The sequence below is a fragment of the Microcebus murinus genome, chromosome 6 (genome assembly GCF_040939455.1).
Source record: "Microcebus murinus isolate Inina chromosome 6, M.murinus_Inina_mat1.0, whole genome shotgun sequence".
In the NCBI taxonomy this organism is placed as follows: domain Eukaryota; kingdom Metazoa; phylum Chordata; class Mammalia; order Primates; family Cheirogaleidae; genus Microcebus; species Microcebus murinus.
Genome location: NC_134109.1, coordinates 39,525,339 through 39,547,792, shown reverse-complemented (window position 1 = coordinate 39,547,792; position 22,454 = coordinate 39,525,339). Strand labels below are relative to the sequence as shown.

The window sequence follows — 22,454 nt, the reverse complement described above, 5'->3', positions numbered from 1 at the left end:
ATAAAACACTGTTACATGATGTATTATTAGGTAGCATGGGAAAAATGGATTCCGTGGTCAAATAAGTTCAGAAAACTCAAATGATACATTTTAATCAGGTTTGTAGTAGTGTTTTTTTAATTTCAAAGATGTCTCAAAGTCTTTAGTTTGCTAATATCCATCGTGAATCTTCAAGACAACAGTCTAGTGTATAATTTCTCAAACTTCTTTGACCATAGACCCCTTTTCAAGAAATATTTTATGGAAGAAATAATCCTGTATCCTTCAGCCTTTTTAAAATATCCCATTAAAATAACTCAAAGTAACATCCCAGTGTCCTCTCCCATGTTTCTTAGCCTTCTTGAAGGAACTTATATTCTCCTTTTACTTCTTGGTCTGCTCTCAGTTAATGCTTCATTGCTTCTGTCTTATTTTGTCTCCTGTGCCTGCTCTTCTACCTCTGCCCTTCCCTAAGCTGGCTCCCCCTTTCCTGATGATGAAGGAGATTAAAGCATAGGATAAGACTGAGAACAAATTAAAATTGGACTCTGACATCTTAAAATTATCCAGCCGTTTCCTTCTCCACAAAAGAAACCTGTTCATAATTCTCCCTGAGGCTCATCTCTGTTTCTGTGTTGCTTTGGGATATATTGTTCTAGACCATATCTTCCCTGAGCCAATAATACTATCAATAGATACTATTATTTATTCCATAATAAAAATAAATGAAGATACTTTCCAAACATTTTAAAACTGAATAAACGGTTTATGGGCTTACTGTTTTGAGTGCAGCATAGTACACTTCAAGAAGTTTTCAAAAATGGTAAATACTCCCAGCTTCCCTTTAAAACATCAATATACCATGTTCTCCAACTTTAATCATTTTATTAAGCTATGTCATTAATGTTCTGCATGTGTCTCCATGCCAAGGTATTTTACTAAATATGGGTAATAGAGAATGTCAAGATTTGACCCCTACCCACAAATAACTTATTAGAGAAAAGAAATATGATAACATGTAAAGAGGCAAACAATACAAGAAGTTACTGCAAGAAATGCCTTATGTTAATACATATTTCACAGTGAGTACAGGTTGAGTATCCTTTATCCAAAATGCTTGGGACCAGAAGTGTTTTGGATTTGGGATTTTGGAATGTTGGCATTATACCAGTTGAACATCCCAAATCCAAAATCTGAAATGCCCCAATAAGCATCTCCTTTAAATATCATGTTGGCACACAAAAAGTTTCAAATTATGGAGCATTTTGAATTTCAGATTTTCAGATTTAGGATGCTTAACCTGTAGTATATAGAACAAGCAATGTTTTTGCTATATGGAGAGAAAAGAAACTGAGCTAGGCCAAATTGCTCTGCAAAATTTTCAGAAATGGTTAGATCGAGTCTTGAAAGTTGACTAAAATTACCAATTAGGGAAGGGAAGAGAGGAAGGATATCGTAGGCAAAGGAGAGGGCATGAGCAGAGGCACCCAGGAGGAAAAAGCACAGGATGTATTTACAAAGTGTGAGGTTGAGAGTTCTGGAGGGTATTTGGTAATTTGAAGAGGTGTCAAATGTTATATATAAAATTCACAGATCTTAGTATCCTTTCTGAAACCCTCTACACATATATAAACTACACACAACCATCTATACACAGATGTGTGTACTCTTTTGTTTTTTGATACAAATGGAATCAACAGTTTTTTACTTTTCAGTATATTCTGGGCATCTTTCCATGTTTCTGGAATAATACATCTTCAGAATATTCCACTGTTTGGCATATGATCACAGAGTATTTCACTAAATGGATGAGAACATTCAAACTAAACTTTACAAAAGACTCAGAAGTACTAAAAGAGAAATGAATATGGATAACATGCAGCTAGATAATCTGGTTTATAAGCTATCTTCAGTTTCTGGCTTCCTTTCCTAGAGAGCCACCCTACCTTGTTTTTGACTTGCCTCAATGGAGCAGGAGGGGTCAGCTTTTATCTGACTCCCTGGGGAAATTTCATCCAGACTTCAAAACTCAGGCCAATCAGCCAAATTCATTTTCCTGTCCAATGGCATCTTTCGTAGATAATTGACATCAGAATGCTTACCCCCAACCACAGCAGTGTGACCTTACTTATATAAGAAAGTGATATCAGAATACAGTACAGTGGGCCTGGTGTCAGTGCAGGAGATAAGCTCACATAGAGGGGAGGGAGGCAGTCTTTTCATTCCCTGAGATTGAACCATGGACCACTAAGGTTTTATTTGGCCCTTTGGCTCTGTTATTTTAAAAATGAGTATAGTTGTCCCTTGATATCTGGGGGAGATAAGTTCCAGGACCTCTCTCGGATATCAAAATCCAAGGATGCTCAAGTCCTTGATATAAAATGGTGTAGTATTTGTGTATAACCTATGCATATCCTCTCATATAGTTTAAATCATCTCTAATTGCTGATGATACCTAATACAATGTAAATAGTTATGCTGTATTGCTCAGGGAAGAATGACAAGGGAAAAAGTCTGTACGTGTTCAGTACAGATGCAGTTTTTTTTCTGAATATTTTTTATCTGCATAGTTAGTCAAATCCATGGATACAAAGCCCACAGATAAGTATGGCCAACTGTACTTGCAGGGCTGTCATGTAAGTAAAAGCTGTGATTTGTTCCATGCAGCATTAAGACCATGATGGGAAGTTATAAGAAGATAGATGTTTTCAATTTAAAGAACTTCCTAATAGTGTAACAAAAAGGTGTTCTAAGGTACTAATTCTTAAAAGATGACCCCCAAACCTTTCATGATGCCCCAAATCTCTCTAGGGTTGATACTGTTTAGGTAGAACTGAATTGTGGAAAGACTATTTTAAACTGACTGGAAGAAAGGCTATTTTAAGATGGCTTGAAATTTGATTTTTCTTCTCTAGCCTAACATAAGATCCACTGAGGTAATACTTTGCTGGCTGATCTTGTGTCAAGCAACTGTTTTTCAGAGTAAGCTATAAAGAATAAGGAAAAGTTAAACTGAAGAGAACCTATGTTATTTGATGCTTAGATTTTTATAGGCCTTGAATGAAAATAATCTAAACTAAAGCATGTGTAGATCCTGTTATTATTTCATGCTTCCCCAGTTCCGGTAGATTCTTGAAACTGACAACAGAGAGACTTAAAAATGAATTATTGCTTGCTCTTGGTAACACAGCTGATAATAATAAGCATCTATTGTGGCATGTAAAGTGTTTTAATTTCTAGTTCATTGTTCTTCCTACCATATGTTAAGCTGCCATGTGAATTTTTATTGAAATGCTACTTATTTTAGCAGGATTTGATTTTTTAAATTATTGGAAAATCCTGAATTTACTATAATTATTAAGTGATACGAGTAACACTTAGTATTTCTATTTTCCACTTGTATTTCTGTTTCAATTCAAGGGAATTACAGAGCATACCCTTATTTTATACAGTGGGGATTGGCAAACTATGGCCCACAAGCTAAATATGGCTCCCAGTCTATTTGGATAAATACTATAAAAATTTTACTAGAACACAGCCACTAACATCCATTTATATATTGTATTGTTTATGGCTGTATTTGTGCCATAACAGCACAATTGAGTAATTGTAACATAATATGATCCACAAAGCTTAAAAGTAAATACTATCTAGCCCTTTACAGAAAAAGTTTGCTGACCCTTATAATAGAGAAAAAAATGTAAAAACAAACAACAGAAACTCACTGGGAAATGACCAGTTAAGTTACTGGCAGATTTGAGTTCAAAGCTTCTTGAACTTTCCTTTGACCTCAAAATTCTAAAATGTGAGTTAATGTCTAATGCCAAATTATTACATTCTAGATAAATTAATAAAGAATATGATTTAAAAAAATAAAAAATAACATTTTATTTTGTTTAAGAAAACCAACAACTGGGCCAGGCACAGTGGCTCGTGCCTATAATCCTAGCACTCGGGAAGGCCAAGGTGGGAGGATCACTTGAGGTCAGGAGTTCCAGACCAGTCTGAGCAAGAGTGAGACTCCATCTCTACTAAAAAAGAAAGAAAAAGAAGTTAGCTGGGCAACTAAAAATAGAAACAAAAAATTAGCCAGGTAGTGATGGCACGGGCCTGTAGTCCCAGCTACTTAGGAGGCTGAGGCAGGAGGATCACTTGAGCCCAGGAGTTTGAGGTTGCTGTGAGCTAGACTGATGCCATGGCACTGTAGCCGGGGCAACAGAGCAAGACACTCTCTCTCAAAAAAAAAAAAAAAATACCCCAGCAACTTAGTGCCAAGTGTATGTCAGGCAATGGGAAGTAAACTCTGAGAAGTGAAGTTACAAAGCCTGCCCTAAGGAGATAAAATAAAAATGTGTTTCCCCCCCACCCCAGGTTTTAAGTATGACATTTTCAAATAGTAACTTTTTTTCTTTTCCTTAGAGACTGCTGTATTACAGAAAAGGATGTGACTTTCAGAATAATCCTGAGTGTGAAGGATGAGTCCAGATGTGCCTCTGCTGAACGATTACAAACAGGACTTCTTTCTGAAGCGCTTTCCACAGACTGTTCTTGGAGGCCCTCGACTCAAATTAGGCTATTGTGCCCCTCCTTATATATATGTTAATCAGATTATCCTATTTCTAATGCCATGGGTTTTGGGTGGAATAGGAACACTTTTGTACCAATTGGGCATCCTGAACGACTATTATACGGCAGCATTATCAGGTGGATTAATGCTTTTCACTGCATTTGTCATCCAGTCCACAAGTTTATACGCCAGAAACAAATCGGTGACAGTACAAAGAATACTAACCACAGACATCTTAGCAGAGGAAGATGAGTATGAATTTACAAGTTGTGCTGGTGCTGAGACTGTCAAATTTCTAATTCCTGGCAAGAAATATATAGCCAATACAGTTTTTCATTCTGTTCTTGCTGGATTAGTATGTGGTCTTGGAACGTTGTATCTGCTTCCAGATAGAATAACCTTGCTGTATGGGACTACAGGAGGCACTGCTCTACTATTTTTCTTTGGATGGATAACATTATGTATAGGAGAATATTCATTAATTGTAAATACAGCTACAGAGACTGCAACTTTCCAAACCCAGGATACTTATGAAATCACTCCTCTTATGAGGCCTCTTTATATTTTTTTCTTCATTTCAGTGGATCTTGCTCACAGGTAAAAACCTACCAAATGCTTTATAAAACTTGCTTTGTTTTTAAGTATACATGATAGGAGAACTCTCCTTAGTATTAAAAAAATAAATAAATCTGTGATTAAAAATCATCAAGACCAAACCATTGAGTCATAAGTTTGATGATTAATCTTTTAGGACTGATTTCTATAAAACATTCATACTAAAGCAGTAGTTAAATCTTATTGAATACTAAAAAAAAAAAAACCAAACACCCTTTTTAAGATAAATTTAATAAACACTTTTTCAATCCTGTGTTTCACTTTAAATGAGAAGTTTTGAATCTATAAGATAGTTTGGCTGAAACCTGTATAAAGAGGTAGAACTTCCCTGTGGGGGAGAAAATTAAGAATTTAAAATTTATGCACATAAATATATCCAGATTAACTGAATTAAAGTTGAATAGAAAATTTGTTTCTGATTTTTTGATAGCAACGGTATTAGAATAATGATATTTTTAACCAATTTGTTACAGAAGAAAAATACAAAATAGTTTTAACAGACATAATCGTTTACCAAAGTGTTTGATAACACCATTTGCTTGCTTTTTCTAAATCTGACTTTTATTTCTCAGTTTGTATAGATTGCAGCTTTTTCTTTCCCAGGTTACTGTCCAGGTAGAAATGGAAAAGCATGTTATGGACTGAATGTTTGTATCTCCTCAAAATTCACACATTGAAGTCCTAAACACCAGTATTTGGAGTTGGGACCTTTGGAAGATACTTAGGTCTTGAAGGTGGGGCCCTGGTGTGATGGCATTGGGGCCTTATAAGAAGTGACACCAGAGAGCTCTCACTTTGTCTGTCTTTGTCATGTAAGAACACAGCAAGAAGGCAGCCATCTGTGAGCCAAGAAGAGAGCTCTCACCAGAACCCGACTGTCCTGGCAGCCTGATCTTGGACTTCCAGCCACCAGAACTGTGGGAAAATAAATTTCTGTTGTTCAAGCCACTCAGTCTATGGTATTTTGTTATGGCAGCCCAAGCTAAGATTTTGGTACTGAAAAGTGGGGTCCCTAAAAATGTGGAAGCAGCTTTGTAACTATTGGAATAGGTAGCAGCTGGAAGAGTTTTTATGTATGTGCCACAAATATGGATGTCAAGGGTGATTCCAATGAAGTCTTAAATGGAAATAAGGAACATGTTATTGGAAACTGGAGGGAAAGCAGTCCTTGTTATAATGTGTCAAAGAACCTGGCTGAACTGTGTTCTAGTGTTTTGTAGAAGGTAGAACTTTCAAGTGCTGAAATTGCATATTTAATTAAGGAAATTTCAAAGCAAAGTGTTGGAATAGCTTGAATTCTCCTGACTGCTTATAATAAAATATGAAAGGAAAGAGATGAATTGAAGAAAGGATAGTTAAACAAACAAAAAAAGGAACTAGAAGATTTGGAAAATTCTCAGCCCGCCCATAGCGTAAGACACGAGAAAGCATATTCTGAAGAGAACACCAAGAGTGTGGAGCCTATCACTCAATAAAGAGTTTATGAGCAGAAATACTGCCAGTTCGAATTGAAGGGGTAGAAAACAGGATGAAATAAATGTAGGAAGGCCGTCAAACTTCTTGGGTTTGATAGGATGGATTGATAGAACTGTTCAGCTGCAAACATGCACTATTCTTCAAGAAAAGGGAAAAATGATGCTGAAGGTGATTCAGAGATCATCAGGACTACCACCTTACTTTCAACAGGCCTGGTGGCCTCCTTCCAAAGCCTTAGGAGCAGGACCCCTGCCTAGAGCTGTGGGAGTGATGCCACCTGCCACCCAAGGGACCTAGTAGGCAGAGTATGGAGCCAAAGAGAATTATTCTCAAGCCATAAAATCTAATGGAATTTGTCTTGCTAGGTTTTGGACTTCCTTGGGACCCATCACGCCTTTCTTTTTTCCTATTTCTACTTTTTGGAGTGGAAACATCTCTCAAATGCCTATCCCACTGTTGTATTTTGGAAGCACATAACTTTTCTGTGCTTTCACAGGTTCATAGCTGGAGAGGAATTTTGATTCAGTATGGATTGTATTTAAGTCTTACCCATATCTAGTTTAGATGAGACTTAGGACTTCAGACTTTAGAGTTAATGCTGGAATGAGTTAAGACTTTGGGGCTGTTGGGATGGAATAAATGTATTTTGCATGTGAAAAGGACATGAATTTGTGCGTGGGGGGGGGGGGCTGGCCAAGGATGCAATGTTGTGGACTGATTTTGTTACCCCAAAATGCTTATGTTGAAGCCCTGGTCTCCAATGTGATGGTATTTGGAGATGTGGCCTTTGGAAAGTAGTAATAGTTAGGTTATGAAGATGGGCCCCTGGTTTGATAGGATTAGTCCCCTTATGAGAAGAGACACCATAGAGCTTGCTGCCTGTCTTCTCTCTCTCTCCCCCTCTCCTCCTTAACCCACCCCCCACCACCATTTAAAGACACAGCAATCTTTAAGTCAGGAAGTGATCCCTTACCAGAACCTGACTATACTGGCAGCCTGATCTTAAACTCCAGAACTGTGAGAAAATAAATTTCTGTTGTTTAAGCCACCTAGTCTATGGTATTTTGTTATAGCAGCCCAAGCTGACCTAACATAAGGCAGTTAGAAATATAGTCAGTTTGTGTACTGAAACTGACCTCTTGAGTGTGTTTGCTATTCCTTAATTCATAGTCTTTTCTAATTGTACTATATTTATAAACCAGAGGACAATATAATGTCTATGTAGTTCTTTACCTAATCAAATGTGTAAGAGGAGACTTCATCAATAAGAAATTTATTATAAATTGATTTCTTAATACCATTATCATTTACTATAATAACTATAAAATAATGTATTACAGTTAAATGCTTGATTTTGAGAAGTTAGTAAAATTGGGTTTAAATAATGTCTATACTTATGATCCCTTTTAAAAGATTTAAGTTTATAAGATTATTTTCAGGATATATAGTCTTGAGTTACTATCTCACTACCATACCTGAAATCAGACATTATATGCCTGCTGTAATACATCTTTGCATTTAAAATGATGTCCTGAGTTCTTTAATTTTTAAAAAATTCTCAGTTAATTTTTAATTTGGTATCTGCATTGCTCATTTCTATATGAAAGTACATAAAGGTTTTTTACTAAATTCTTATTGAATTTAATATAGAGTTTTAACGTTTAGATGAAAGACTTTTTTACTATGACTAACAAAAATACAAAGGCTGTTCTCACATCTGTTTTTAAAGAAGACAATGATTATCCAGAAAAATTATCTCCCATTTCACTTTTAGAAAATTTTAGCTTGTGATTAACAAAATAATAAAGAACTGAGGCGATCTTTATACAGTAGGTGTGATACTGCTACCAAGAGATAGATGAAGTGCCCACACTCTTCTATTTTAAACAGTTGTTGGTTATGTCAGATTGTTTCTTAATTTTGTTTCAAAGGACGTGAAAGAAAGCTGAAGAGATGAGACCCACTGTGTAGTAATCTCTTCTTTCCTCATTCTTTATTCTACTCAGTACAGTTGTGAAATAATAATTTAAAGGACTGTTTCTGTGTGTTTTTATCAGACATGCATTACAATGCTTAACTCAGAGATCTCAGGGATTATTTGAATGAATGCTACACATTTACATTATCTAAGCCACTATAAAAAAGCCACTATCTTTTTTCTGGGAATGTTTATCTTAGTTTGCAGAATTTTAATTTTTTTTTTTTCAAGAGACCAGGTCTTGCTCTGTGACCCAGGTTGGAGTACAGTGGCATGATCATAGCTCACTGCAGCCTGGAATACCTGGGTTGAAGCAATCCTCTCACCTTATCCTCCCAAGCTCGAGCCACCATGCCTGGCTGAGATATTTTTATAGTTCTTAGGTTTGAAACATAGTTTCATTTGTTTTTTTCCCTTAAGGGCTAAGATTTTTTTACCCCAGAAAATGTATGTTACATTAACAGAAATATTCAAATTTAAACATTTTCCCATATTAAAGAATTAACCACAGTAATCCTCCATTTGGGGCTGAGTCATATATACAGGAGAATAATCACAGTATATAGTTACTTCAATTATATGTGCTTATATTTATTTATGGTTTTTGTGTGTGTGTATAAATACCACACCATAGCTTATTGTTTAAAGACAAAAAAAGATTTGAGAGTAGAATTTAATTTTGGTAAAATGTTTCCTGAGTATACATTATTTTTACACAAATTATCTTATTCTTGAGTATGTTTGCAAGAGAAGTGTTATCTTGGGGTTAAAAAAGGCTGTACAAACCAGCATGTTTTCCTTGACCTTCCTGTGGCTTATTATTTGTGGTTTGATTTTCTTGATTTGTGTTACTTGAGTGTTTTCTTATCAGAATGAAGGGAATCTTATTTTAAAACTATGCTACAAAATGTATTGTTCTTTATTTTAGCATCACATTGTTAACCTTGTGTTCATTAATTCTCTGCTTATAAAATTTGAACATTATGAGGCAGAGCACATGAGCTAGCTTAGTCCTAGTTATCTGTGAGCAAACACATTATGCCATTACTGTATTATATTCATAGTTGCTACACATTTGCTCTTGGGCTATCAACATATACTTAAGGGGAGAAGTATAAGATAAAGACAACTTGCAGAGTTGTTTTTTCCTTGACTTTGACTAGCAGCTCAGGTACTCAAGTACAATTATTCTGTAAGTTTGAAGATTTAGTTTTCTGTTTTGAAAGTTACCTTTGGAACTCCATAAGTACTTTGACCATGTTGTTGTCTGGATACAGTGTTCGGTTAGCCTTATTCAAAAAATTAGCAATATATTGATAATGTTTATCCTCTTATACTTTCAAATTTTATTAAACTATTCAAAACCATTTATTGATGTCATATTTAATGTGTAAGTGCTTTACCAGTTATCAGTTTCTCCACAAGATAGAGGCAGTCTCTACTTTATGAGGGGATTGTATTGTACAAACTTGTGTTGTCAAATCCATAGCATTGGTTATACAAAATGGAACAGTATTATAAATGATAGTTAGTTCCCAGGGTAACCCACAGAGACACAGTCATAACCTAAGTTGCTCACTTCTGATAGAAACTATACTGACTTCAAATTCTGGGACTTGGGAGCAGGACCATATAGGAGAGAGTAGGAGGAAGAGAAGAGCTTCCTATCTTTGCTAGCTACTGATGTGTGAATGTAAGGCTTTGACTTTCCCAAAGTTACTTCCAATTGTAAATTATAAAATCTTCAACTCTAAAGAAACATTGGTAGAATTTCAGCCAATGTAGTTTAGACATTTAGGGGGAAAATATTTTTGCTCTGGCCTCAGTTCAGTTTTACAAATCCCTGTATTCAATTTTCTTATTATTCAATGATGGCTTTTAATTTTCTTCTTCCTTTGCACATTTGAATTCACATATTCCCTAAATGCTAAGCGTGTACACAATTGAGTAGGGGTAGTTGCTGGTATAGGGAAGGACAGTGGTCACAGTTTATATGTGTTGATCATTTATAAACGGGGACTGGGCCCTTTCTGTTAAGTGTTTTTTGTTTTGGGGTGTGTGTTATTCATTATTGTTTTGTCTTTCTGGTAAGATCCTCTTCTATATATTATTTTGTATGATTTAAATGTTTTCTTTTTTCTTATAGGTTTATGGTAAATATACCAGCTTTAGAACAAATGAATCAGATTTTACACATCGTGTTTATATTTTTACCCTTTCTGTGGGCAGTTGGGACTCTGCCCCCACCGGATGCACTTTTCTTATGGGCAATGGAACAGGTTTTAGAGTTTGGCCTTGGAGGCTCATCTATGTCAACCCACCTACGGTAATTATTTAAAAGTATTGATGTAATATGTAACTTATTCTCAAAGAACATTTTGTAAAGTAAATCTTTTTTGTTTCTTTTCCTCTGCAGGTTATTAGTAATGTTCATCATTTCTGCTGGAACAGCTATCACATCATATTTCATTCCCAGCACTGTCGGTGCAGTTCTTTTCATGACTGGACTTGGCTTCTTACTAAGTCTTAACCTAAGTGACATGTGTTTTGTCTTCAAACACAGTGTGACTAGACACAGAATGGGAGCCAAATCTAAGCCTTTACCCAGTTGTTCGAAAAAACAGTTTACATGGAAGGAATGCCTTTTCTACATCATAATATTAGTCTTGGCTCTCTTAGAAACTAGTTTGCTTCATCACTTCGCTGGTTTCTCACAGATTTCCAAAAGCAGTTCCCAGGTTATTTTTGGATATATTTTGGTGATATTACTTATAATACTGTGGATACTTAGAGAAATTCAAAGCGTGTATATCATTGGAATTTTCCGAAACCCTTTCTATCCAAGGGATGTGCATCCTATGGCTATATTCTTAGAGAAGCAAACAAGGCTCATGAAGATTGGTATTGCCAGACGGATTTTGCTAACTCTAGGTAGGAAGATAGAATCTACTCAACCTGTGTTGTTAACTATATCTATGAAGTGTTCAAAAATATTAATATTATAGGATTCCAATATTTGTGTGGTATTACACTTCATACAAGTGTTTATTCTTTTGGTTTTTATTAATTTTTTGATTATCTAAATGTGCTCATAAAAAAATATTTGCCAAAATAAAATATATTAGAAGGGATTACTTTGCTTTAATTAAATTTGTCTCCTTTTTTTGTTTGTTTTGTTTGTTTGTTTTAGTGTCACCTTTTGCTATGATAGCATTTCTTTCACTGGACAGTTCCTTACAAGAGCTCCACTCTGTGTCTGTCTCTATAGGATTCACAAGAGCTTTTAGAATGGTAATCCTAATATGTACTTAATAGTATTTTCCTATTGCTAAGTTTATTTGTGATCTTGTTTAACGGTTTGTTTAGATTATCAAATTTTACCTAATAAAAGTGAATAATTTGTATACTGCAGGTATGGCAGAATACAGAAAATGCTTTATTGGAGATAGTCATTGTATCAGCAGTACACTTGATCGCCAGTACAGACTTATGGTGGAACAGAAGCCTAGACACTGGAATCAGACTCTTACTGGTAAATGTGTTTTTAATAGCTTATTGAGATATATTTCACATACCATCAAATTTTATCCACATAAAGTATACTGTTTAGTGGTATATATTCCAAGTTTTGCAACCATCACTAAAATCCAATTTTAGAACAATTTCAGCATTCCCAAAAGAAACTTCTGTACCTTAATAGTCTATACCCACTCCTATTCTCCATTCCACCTGTCACCCACTGTAATCCCAGCAACCACTAATCTACTTTTTGCCTCTATGTATTTGCCTATTCTGGACATTTCGAATGAATGGAATTATGCAGTATGTGGTCTTTTGCATCTGGCTTCCTTCATTATATGTTTTAAGGCCTATCCATGTTGTGGCATGTATCAGATATTTCAGTATAGTCACGCACTGGAAAATCCTGGTCAATGACAGACCACATATGTTAATACAATGGTGGTTTTGTGAGATAATAATGGAGATAATAAATTCTATCCCCTAGTGATGCGGCCCTTATGGTGTAATGCATTATTCACATTTGTGGTGATGCTCATGTAAACATACCTACTGTGCTGCCAGTCATACAAAAGTATAGCTCATGCAATTATTTATAGTACATAATGCTTCATAATGATAACAAGTGACTATGTTACTGGTTTATGTATTTTCTATACCATGATTTTTATTATTATTTTAGAGTATACTCCTTCTACTTATTAAAAAAAAAAAGTTAACTTTTAAAACAGCCTCAGGCAGGTCCTTCAGGAGGTATTCCTGAAGAAGGCATTGTTTTACAGGAGATGACAGCTCCGTAAGTGTTATTGCCCCGAAGACCTTCTAGTGGGACAAGACGTGGAGGTGCAAGACAGTGATATTGATGATGGTGTGTAGGCCAAGGCTATGTGTGTTTGTGTCTTAGTTTTTTAACAAAAAATTTTAAAAAGTTAAAAGAATAAAAAATTTTAAAAATAAAAACCTTTAAGATAAAGATATAAAGAAACAAAATATTTTTGTACAGTTGTGCAATGTGTTTATGTTTTATGCTGAGTGTCATTACAAAAGAGTCAAAAAGTTTTGAAAAATGAAAGTTTCTAAAGTAAAAAAGTTACAGTAAACTAAGGTTAATTTATTATTGAAGAAAGAAAAATCATTTTTATAAATTTGGTGTAACCTAAATATACAGTGTTTATAAAGTCTACAGTAGTGTACAGTAGTATCCTAGGCCTTCACATTCACTCACCACTCACTCACTGACTCACCCAAAGCAGCTTAAACTTTGCAAGCTCCAATCACAGTAAGTGCCCTATTCAAATGTGCCAACTTTTGTATATGATGTGAGGTAGGGTTCCAGACTTATTCTTTGGCATATAGATGTACAATTGTCCTAGCACCATTTATTGAAAAGACTGTTCACCCCTGCTGACATTTCTTGGCACCCTTGCCAAAAATCAAATGACCAGAAATGTTAAGGTTTATTTCTGGACTATTCTGAGTTCTCTTTCATTCACCTATGTGTCTGTCCTTATGCCAGCACCACACTCTCTTGGTTACTATAACTTTGTAGTAGGTTGTGAAGTTAGTAAGTATGAGTCCTCCAGCCTTGTCCTTCTTTTTGAAGAATGTTTTGATTCTTCTGGGCTCCTGCATTGCCATTTAAGTATTAGTTTTACCTTATCAGTTTATGCAAAAAGGCCTCTGGGATTTTAGTAGGTAATACTTTAAATCTGAAGACCAATTTGGGGAATATTTCCATCTTAAAAATATTAGTTCCTCCAATCCATGAACATGAGATGTCTTTTCATTTATTTAGATCTTCTTTAATTTATTTCAACAGCATTTTGTGTTTTTCAGTATATAAGTCTTACACTTCCTTTATTAAATTTATTCCTAAGTATTTTATTCTTTTTGATAATATTATAAATGGAATTGTCTTCTTAATTTCATGTTTTGGCTTATTTATTCCTACAGTATGGAATACAATTTTGTTTATATTAATCTTGTATCCTGAAACCTCACTAAACTCATTTATTCATTCTAATAGATTCTATAAGAATCTAATAGTGGATTCTTAGGACATTCTATATATAAGATCATGTCTCTGCAAATAAGAGATAGTTTTACTTTTTTCTGTCCAGTCTAGATGCCTTTCATGTCTTTTTCTTGCCTAATTGCAATGGCTAGAATTCTAGTATAATGTTGAATGGAAGGGGTAAGAGTAGATATCTTATGAGTAAAGCATTCAGTCCTTCTCTATTAAGTAAGATGTCAGTCTTTTAACCATTAAATATAGTATCAGCTAAGGATTTTTTGTATATGCTTTTATCAGGTTGAGGAAGTTTCCTTTATTACTCAGTTAAGTGTTTTTATCATGAAGGATGTTGGATTTTGTCAAATGCTTTTTCTATGTCTATTAAAATAATCATGTAGTTTTAATCCTTTAGTGTATTAACATGGCATAACATGTTGACTGTCTTTTGGTTATTAAAACAATCTTGCTTTCCTGGAATAAATCCCACTTGGTCATGGTATATAATCCTTTTTATGTGTTGCAGAATTTGGTTGCCTAGTATTTTGTCTGTCACCTATATTCATAAAATGTGTGTATGTGTATCTGTAGTTTTCTTTCCTTGTGATGTCAGTCTGGTTTAGGTATCAGGGTAGCTCCAGTCTCATAAAATGAGTTAGAAAGTATTCCATGCTCTTCTATTTTCTGGGAGAGTTAGTGAAGGATTGGTATTGATTATTCTTAAATGTTTTGTAATATTCAATATGTATCTTAAATGTTTTATATTGGTAGTGTGTAGTATTTTGTAGTGCTGAAGCCATATGAGTCTCAGCTTTTCTTTGTGGGTAGTTTTTAAATTATTAATTCAATCTCTTGTCATAGGTCTATTCAGATTTTTTATTTCTTCTTGAGCCAGTTTCAGTAATATGTGTCTTTCTAGAAACTTGTCTCTTTCATCTGCATTACCTAATCTGTTGTCATACAGTTCAGCCTTAAGGTACACTGACAGTTCTCCTTGGAGTCACTTTTTTTTTTAAGAAAGCCCAAACTTTAAAATTTGGTCTTATTTACTAATTGTGAGGTTGTAGAAAATTATACCAAAGAATATAGGGCTTTTTCCTTAAAAATATTAGAACAATAATAAAATTATTACATAGCTTTTCTTATGTGATCTTGAGAATTTGTGAAGTCTTTAAGAATAAATAAAATTCATTTTTATATCTCTGCAGGTTGGTATCATACGTGATCGTTTGATTCAATTCATCTCTAAATTGCAGTTTGCTGTGACTTTACTTTTGGCATCATGGACAGAGAAAAAACAACGTCGAAAAACAACTACCACTTTATGCATACTCAACATTGTCTTTTCTCCATTTGTGTTGGTCTTCATAGTTTTTTCTACACTACTCTCTTCTCCCTTACTACCCCTCTTCACCCTTCCTGTGTTCTTGGTGGGGTTTCCCCGACCTATTCAGAGTTGGCCAGGAGCAGTGGGCACTGCAGCCTGCGTATGTGCAGACACAGTGTACTACTATCAGATGGTCCCCAGGCTGACTGCTGCACTGCAGACTGCAATGGCAGCTGGAAGTTTAGGTAAGTAAATGGGTTGTGCTTATGAAATCCTCACTAATGTATTTAAGGTGAAAAACAAAATAGAACACACAGAAAAAAAATTTTTTGAACCAACCATAAAACAGCATAACAGGCCGGGTGCGGTGGCTCATGCCTATAATCCTAACACTCTGGGAGGCCAAGGCAGGAGGATTGCTTGAGCTCAGGAGTTCAAGACCAGCCTGAGCAAGAGCAAGACCCCGTCTCTACTAAAAATAAAAAGAAATTAATTGGCCAACTAAAAATATATAGAAAAAATTAGCCAGGCATGGTGGCGCATGCCGGTAGTCCCAGCTACTTGGGAGGCTGAGGCAGGAGGATTGCTTGAGCCCAGGAGTGTGAGGTTGCTGTGAGCTAGGCTGATGCTATAGCACTCTAGCCCGGGCAACAGAGTGAGACTCTGTCTCAAAAAAAAAAAGAAAAAAAAAAAAACCAAAACAAAACCCCAGCATAACAACCATAACACTTTGATGTGTAGGCAGAAACACTAAGTATGAAATAGAAGTATACTTCCTGCTCCTTGTTTTGTGGTAAATGAAGTTATAAAATAAAAATACTAAAGGAAAATTTCATTAAGGTGATTTGACAATTTTTAAATGCATTTTCTTGATTAAATACAGATTATAGTTCCACCATTGAAACATGAAAGTACCTTTCCCCCAAGATTTCCATGAATTTATAATACGTTCATATCAAGTGGATGTAATAGTTTAAATCCATAAAGAGTGAAAACTAGCTTTCACTGTTTATGCATCTAATAATACCAGATTGAAGAATGTAAAGAATTTTGTTCCTATCTCACTAGTTAGTGTATAGAGACTTAAGCAGTCTGACAAGATTACTATGCAAGATAACATAAAAACTTTAGTCAGAGATCCCAAAGTGAAGTACTATGCAAATATTAGCAAGAAAATAGATTTTTGATGGGAATGAACTAGTTTTATGAGTTTTAATGCTTTTATTGCGTATTAATGGCAAATTTCAACTGTAATATACTTCTCTCTAGGTTGATTTTAGATAAGGTACAAGCTGATAATGATAGTGTGTCATCTCCTACCATATGCTTTAGCCATTAAAACTTGTTTTAGAAGTGGTAGATGACTTCCTGGCAAACCGATTCTAGGCAGAGTAGCAATTTAAGATTAGAATTTTAATAAAATGCTTACTTGGGTTGAACTTTTCTAATTATCTATTGTGTGAGATAATTTAGGAAAAATTATTTTTATAGTATAAATTTTTCATGAGTAACCATTTTTCTTTTTTGAAGGAAATATGCTACACTTTTAATAATTTTATCCAGTTCTAATTAATTTTCATCATAATACTTTCATCATCCTACTTTTTAAAATGCCTGTGGGGTTAAACTCATATCAGAAATAGTAATAAGGTAAAAATTATATATTATCAAATCTATTACACTCAACCAGGAAGTGTGTTATAAAGTATTTTCTGGTGGGACAAAAGGCAAGGAGATAACATTTCACTCACATCCAATTGCCAAAAATGTAAAAGTTTAACACTATCAAGTTTTGGCTAGGGCATGGGGAACAAGAATTTTGAAACCCTAGTAGAAGGGAATATAAATTCATACAACCACCTTAAAGAAGTAAATAGATAGTCTGTAGTAAAGAGATACACATTCTGTGGCTTAGGAATTTCAATTTTAGATTCCATGATTCAGTGATTCCAATTCTAGAGAAACTCTAGTACATGTGTTTTGGGGATTCTCAAGACCAATCCCAGGTTTGATTATTCACTAGGAAAACTCAGGGTTAAGATTTATTACAGCAAAAGGATACAGCAAAATCAGGAAAGGGAAAAGTCACATGGGCTAAAGGAGACCAGGTCAAGCTTCCAGGTTGAGTCACACAGAATGTACTTAATTACCCAGCAACAAGTTGTGACATGTATGATATGTTGATTGTCAGAGAAGCACATTTGAGACTCAATTCCCAGGGATTTTATTGTGGGCTGGTTGTGTAGGTACCCTCTGCTTATCACATGCCAATATTCTAGACTCCCAAAAGGACAGCACATGTTCAGTATATACCATATTGTTTGCACAAATGATGCAGATATGATGAGAGACTCTTGGCAGGTAGGGTGGTTCCCAGATGCCAGCCAAGAGCCAATCTTATAAGCAGGCCTTTTGAAGAATAGCAGTCAGTTCTGCTATGTTAACTCTTTTTTGTACCACATGTTGTATAAGCAGGCTTGCAAAAAGATAATTTCTGCAGCATTATTTATAATAGTGAAAAATTAGATTCATCTGAAATGTTTATCAACCAGGAAATGAGTACTCAAATTCAATTATATTTATACAGTGAATTCTTGACAGCAGTTATAATGAGTGAACTTTAGTTGTTTGCAGTAGATATGGGCATTGTGTAGGCAGAAAGACTACAGTATTGAGAGGAAAATCTAAGTTTTAAAAGTATTTGTACAGTGTGGTAGCATTTTTTTTAAATTTTCAAAACCATAAAACACTTTTATATATTTATATTCATGTATATAGAAACATCCAAAATGTTTAACATCATTAATGTGAAATTGGCTTTTGTATATTTTATACTTTTCCTAATATGCTTAACATGTATTTAAGATTTTATATAACAGTTTCTAATTCATTATTTTTCTACAAAATATACCCTTCAGGTTTTATGTATTATTGCCTATAGATGTCTCTTCCAAAACTGCCTTTTAAAATGCTGAATTTAATGCCTCCTGCTACACAATGAAAAGTTATTTCTGTTGTTGACCTAATGAGAGGGTAGAAGGAGTCATGAATCAGTTATAGATGTGTTATCAGTTTTAAAGATTTACATGGCAAAATAAAAGAAGCCTTAAAAATGATTTTCTTCTTTTTATTTCTTAATTTGTTGTAGGTCTTCTCTCACCTGGGTCTCATTACTTGGGCCGTTTTCAGGATCGTTTAATATGGATAATGATTCTAGAATGTGGTTATACTTACTGCTGTATTAACATTAAGGTCAGCCTGCATTTAAAACCTCTCTAGTATTTTTATAGTACATGTGTAAAATTTTAACCTTTATGTACACTCAAACACTTAATAGCTCAATTTGAAAGAAGAATATCTTTTTAATTACCTGTGAAAACATCTAGGGATTTTAAAAGTATATTTCAATAAGCACATATTGATAGGTAGACTAATGTTGATTATATAATAGGTCACAGTAACAAAGTATATCTTCTTCCTTTTCTTCCAGTCCTATTCATTTCATCCCTATCTAGCTGAGCATCTCAAAAGTGTGAATCAGTCATTTATTTTATTTTTTTTGAGACAAGGGCTTGCTTTGTAACCCAGGGTAAAGTGCCATGGTGAAATATCATAGCTCACAGCAGCTTCAAACTTCTGGGTTCAAACAGTCTTCCTGCCTCGGTCTCCCAAAGTGCTAGAGTTACAAGCATGAGCCACCATGCCCGGCCTGAATCAGTAATATTTTTTAACTACTATATGAAATAAATAGTCTCAACTTAATAAAAACTGTCTCTGACCCCACTGCTCCTACCTGCAATACCCTATTTCTCTCCTTACGTGAAGAGTAAAATGCCTTACTAGAGATGCTTATTATCATATCTCCAGTTTCATTTCTCCCATTCTATTTTCAACTTACTCTAGGTTTTTGACCCGTTACTCCACCAAAACTGCCCTTGTTAAGGTCACCATGACTGCCACATTGCTAAATCCAATGATCGACTCTCAGACCTACTCTAAAGCAGCATTTGACAGAGTTGATCTCTTCTCTTCACTTGTTTCATAGGTTACTCCTTGTTAGCCTTCTTTGATGGTTCCTTCTCTTTTCTTTGACCTCTTAATATCAGAGTGCCCCAGAGCCTAATAGTCCTTGGTGACAACTCTGTCTTCCAAGAATACTGGAGTCATATTTGACTCCTTTTTTGTTTCTATATGCCACATCCTATCTAACAAGTATAGGTCTTTTGTGCTCTGTGACATATATGGTTTAAAAATATACATTTTTGGTGCCAGTCTTTTTTTTTTAAGACAAGTTGGGTTAGGCCAAGCCATCTATTAAGATTTACATAACACTTTAAAGTTCACAAAATGTACTTAATCTAATCTTCCCAACCCTATGAGCTAGGATTACTTTTCTTTGAAAGAGAAAGAAAAGGAATCTCAGAGGGTAGATGACCTACTAAAGGAATTTGCTTGTAGCTGGTGGAAACATGAATTAAAAACAGGTTTGAGGGCTCAGATAGTTTTCGTAAAAATATATAAATAAATAAGCAATAACAATAATAATAATAGCAAACAGTAGCCTGGTACATCCTCTTCAAGTTATTCCTTTTAAAGAAGTACTTAGAATGTGGGTAAAATTCACATAAGAACCTATTTATAATATTCCTTTATTCAACATATGTTTTGTGCATACCCATTGTGTACCAGGTACTGGTTTAGGCACTGGGGATATCATAGTAAACCAAAGAGAGCTGCTTTATTGAGTTTATATTGTAATTGGAGGACATAGACAGTAATCAAATAAATAAATCTGTATTATTAGTTATATTAGAACAGGAGAATGATAAATTCTGGCATATCCATACAATAGAATAATGCCATTACTCTCATATAAAGTAGGGTGGAAAGGATACAAAACTACTGTACATAGTGTGTAATTCCAATTTTCCTTTTTTCTTGCAAAAAATTGTAATTTAAAAGTTTTTAATGTGTGCTTCTGCCTTGACTGTAGATATAGTCTTTTAAAATTATGTTCATACTTAATAGGTTTGTTTGCTCAATTTCTAATGAAATCTCTATAATAGCTTTTAAAATAGTAGTAACATTATTTTTAATCTCTTTATCCAACATCAAATGCGTTAAGTGCCACTAAGTTTAAGTTAAGATGAAGTTCTTGAGTTAAAGAAATGTTTTTGTCATTTTCCATATTTTTATGATGAGAATCTATGGGGATTTACAGGTAGTTACTATACTCTCTGTAACCAATGATCATAAACTCAAGTACTTTTTATTTCCTTTTTAGGGGTTAGAATTGCAAGAAACATCCTGTCATACTGCAGAAGCTCGCAGAGTTGATGAAGTTTTTGAAAGTGCTTTTGAACAAGAAGAATACACAGAAGTATGTTCCCTTAATGAACACTTTGGAAATATCTTGACACCCTGTACTGTTTTGCCTGTGAAACTCTATTCTGATGCCAGAAGTGTTCTATCTGGCATAATCGATTCTCATGAAAACTTAACAGAATTTAAAGGTGACCTTGTTAAAGTACTTGTGTGGATACTTGTTCAATATTGCTCCAAAAGGCCTAGCATGGAGGAGAATGTTCACAAAACTGAAAATAAAGGGCAAGCACCTCTACTAATCTTGCCTGCTTTGAACACGTCACCATATCCCAAATCCCTAGAAGACTCAGATAGTTTAAATTCAGAAACTTTTGATGACTGGTCTGATGATGATATTTTTGATGATGAACCAACTATCAAAAAAGAAAAAGAAGAAAAAGATCAGCTGAAAGATTTTCCAGGTACAAATTTCCCTATTCCAGGATCAGTAGTAGAATCACAGAGGGTTGGTGATCATTCTACAGGCACAGATCCTGAAAACAATCTCTACAAAGCAGTTATACTAGGATACCCTGCTACTGACAAAGGGAAACAAGAAGACATGGCATATATCCCTCTCGTGGAATTTAGTTGTTCACATTCTCACTTATTAAGCTTACCCAAAGAGTGGAGGTCTGCCTGTATACCTAATTCCAAAATGAAGGAGATGAGCTCATTATTTCCAGAAGACTGGTACCGATTTGTTTTAAGGCAACTGGAATGTTTTCATTCAGAAGAAAAGGGCTCACATGTACTGGAAGAAATTGCAAAGGACAAAGTTTTAAAAGACTTTTATGTTCATACTGTAATGACTTGTTATTTTAGTTTATTTGGAATAGACAATATGATTCCTAGTCCTGGTCTTATATTGAGTGTTTACAGTGGTGTTTTGCCTTGGTCTGTTGCCTTGGATTGGCTCACAGAAAAACCAGAACTGTTCCAACTAGCACTAAAAGCATTCAGGTAACTAATTTTGATTATATATAAGTTGCAACATTGACAGAAAAATATTGATTTTTTTAATCACCTAAAAGAAGACAGTCCTTCATATCTAATTTTTTTTACATTACTTTCTTAAAAATGAAAAGAAATGCTTAGCATGTATTATATCATGAGTACATTTGTTTATACAGAGTACCTATTTTTTATATGATTCACTGGATTGCTTCACTTTAACTGTATCATTTCACCCTCAACATTTTATCTGAATTATGTATAATTTCAGTTCAGTGTCTTAAAACCATTTATTGACAAAATCTGTTTCATCTATAAAGTTGATAGAAAGTATTCTAAAATTCTTTGGTTATCCATTTTGTAGGTATACTCTGAAACTAATGATTGATAAAGCAAGTTTAGGCCCAATAGAAGACTTTAAAGAACTGATTAGCTTCCTTGAAGAATATGAAAGTGACTGGTACATTGGTTTGATATCTGATGAAAAGTGGAAGGAAGCAATTTTACAAGAAAAGCCATACTTGTTTTCTCTGGGATATGATTCTAATATGGTAAGGTTAAAAATGTTTTTAAAAATTTTTGTATATTACTCTTTTTTTTTTTTTTTATATATTACTCTTAAAGAATGGAAATCAGTTATAAAGTATTTGAACTAAGTGATAGA

General features: G+C 34.5%; 1 protein-coding gene across 2 annotated transcripts in view; it reads left to right on the top strand.

Moving 5' to 3' along the window:
- PCNX4 (pecanex 4) overlaps positions 1-22,454 on the top strand; it is a 35,959-nt gene that overhangs the window by 6,889 nt on the left and 6,616 nt on the right. The window contains exons 2-10 of one of the 2 annotated variants that reach the window (XM_012785679.3): positions 4,399-5,143; positions 10,762-10,941; positions 11,032-11,546; positions 11,806-11,906; positions 12,028-12,147; positions 15,354-15,717; positions 18,621-18,724; positions 20,757-21,799; positions 22,155-22,341. In XM_012785679.3, coding sequence (XP_012641133.2) covers positions 4,455-5,143; positions 10,762-10,941; positions 11,032-11,546; positions 11,806-11,906; positions 12,028-12,147; positions 15,354-15,717; positions 18,621-18,724; positions 20,757-21,799; positions 22,155-22,341 — 3,303 coding nt within the window. In that variant the 5' untranslated portion in view covers positions 4,399-4,454. The remainder of the gene's footprint in view (positions 1-4,398; positions 5,144-10,761; positions 10,942-11,031; positions 11,547-11,805; positions 11,907-12,027; positions 12,148-15,353; positions 15,718-18,620; positions 18,725-20,756; positions 21,800-22,154; positions 22,342-22,454) is intronic. The other variant, XM_076003996.1, reaches the window with a different exon arrangement.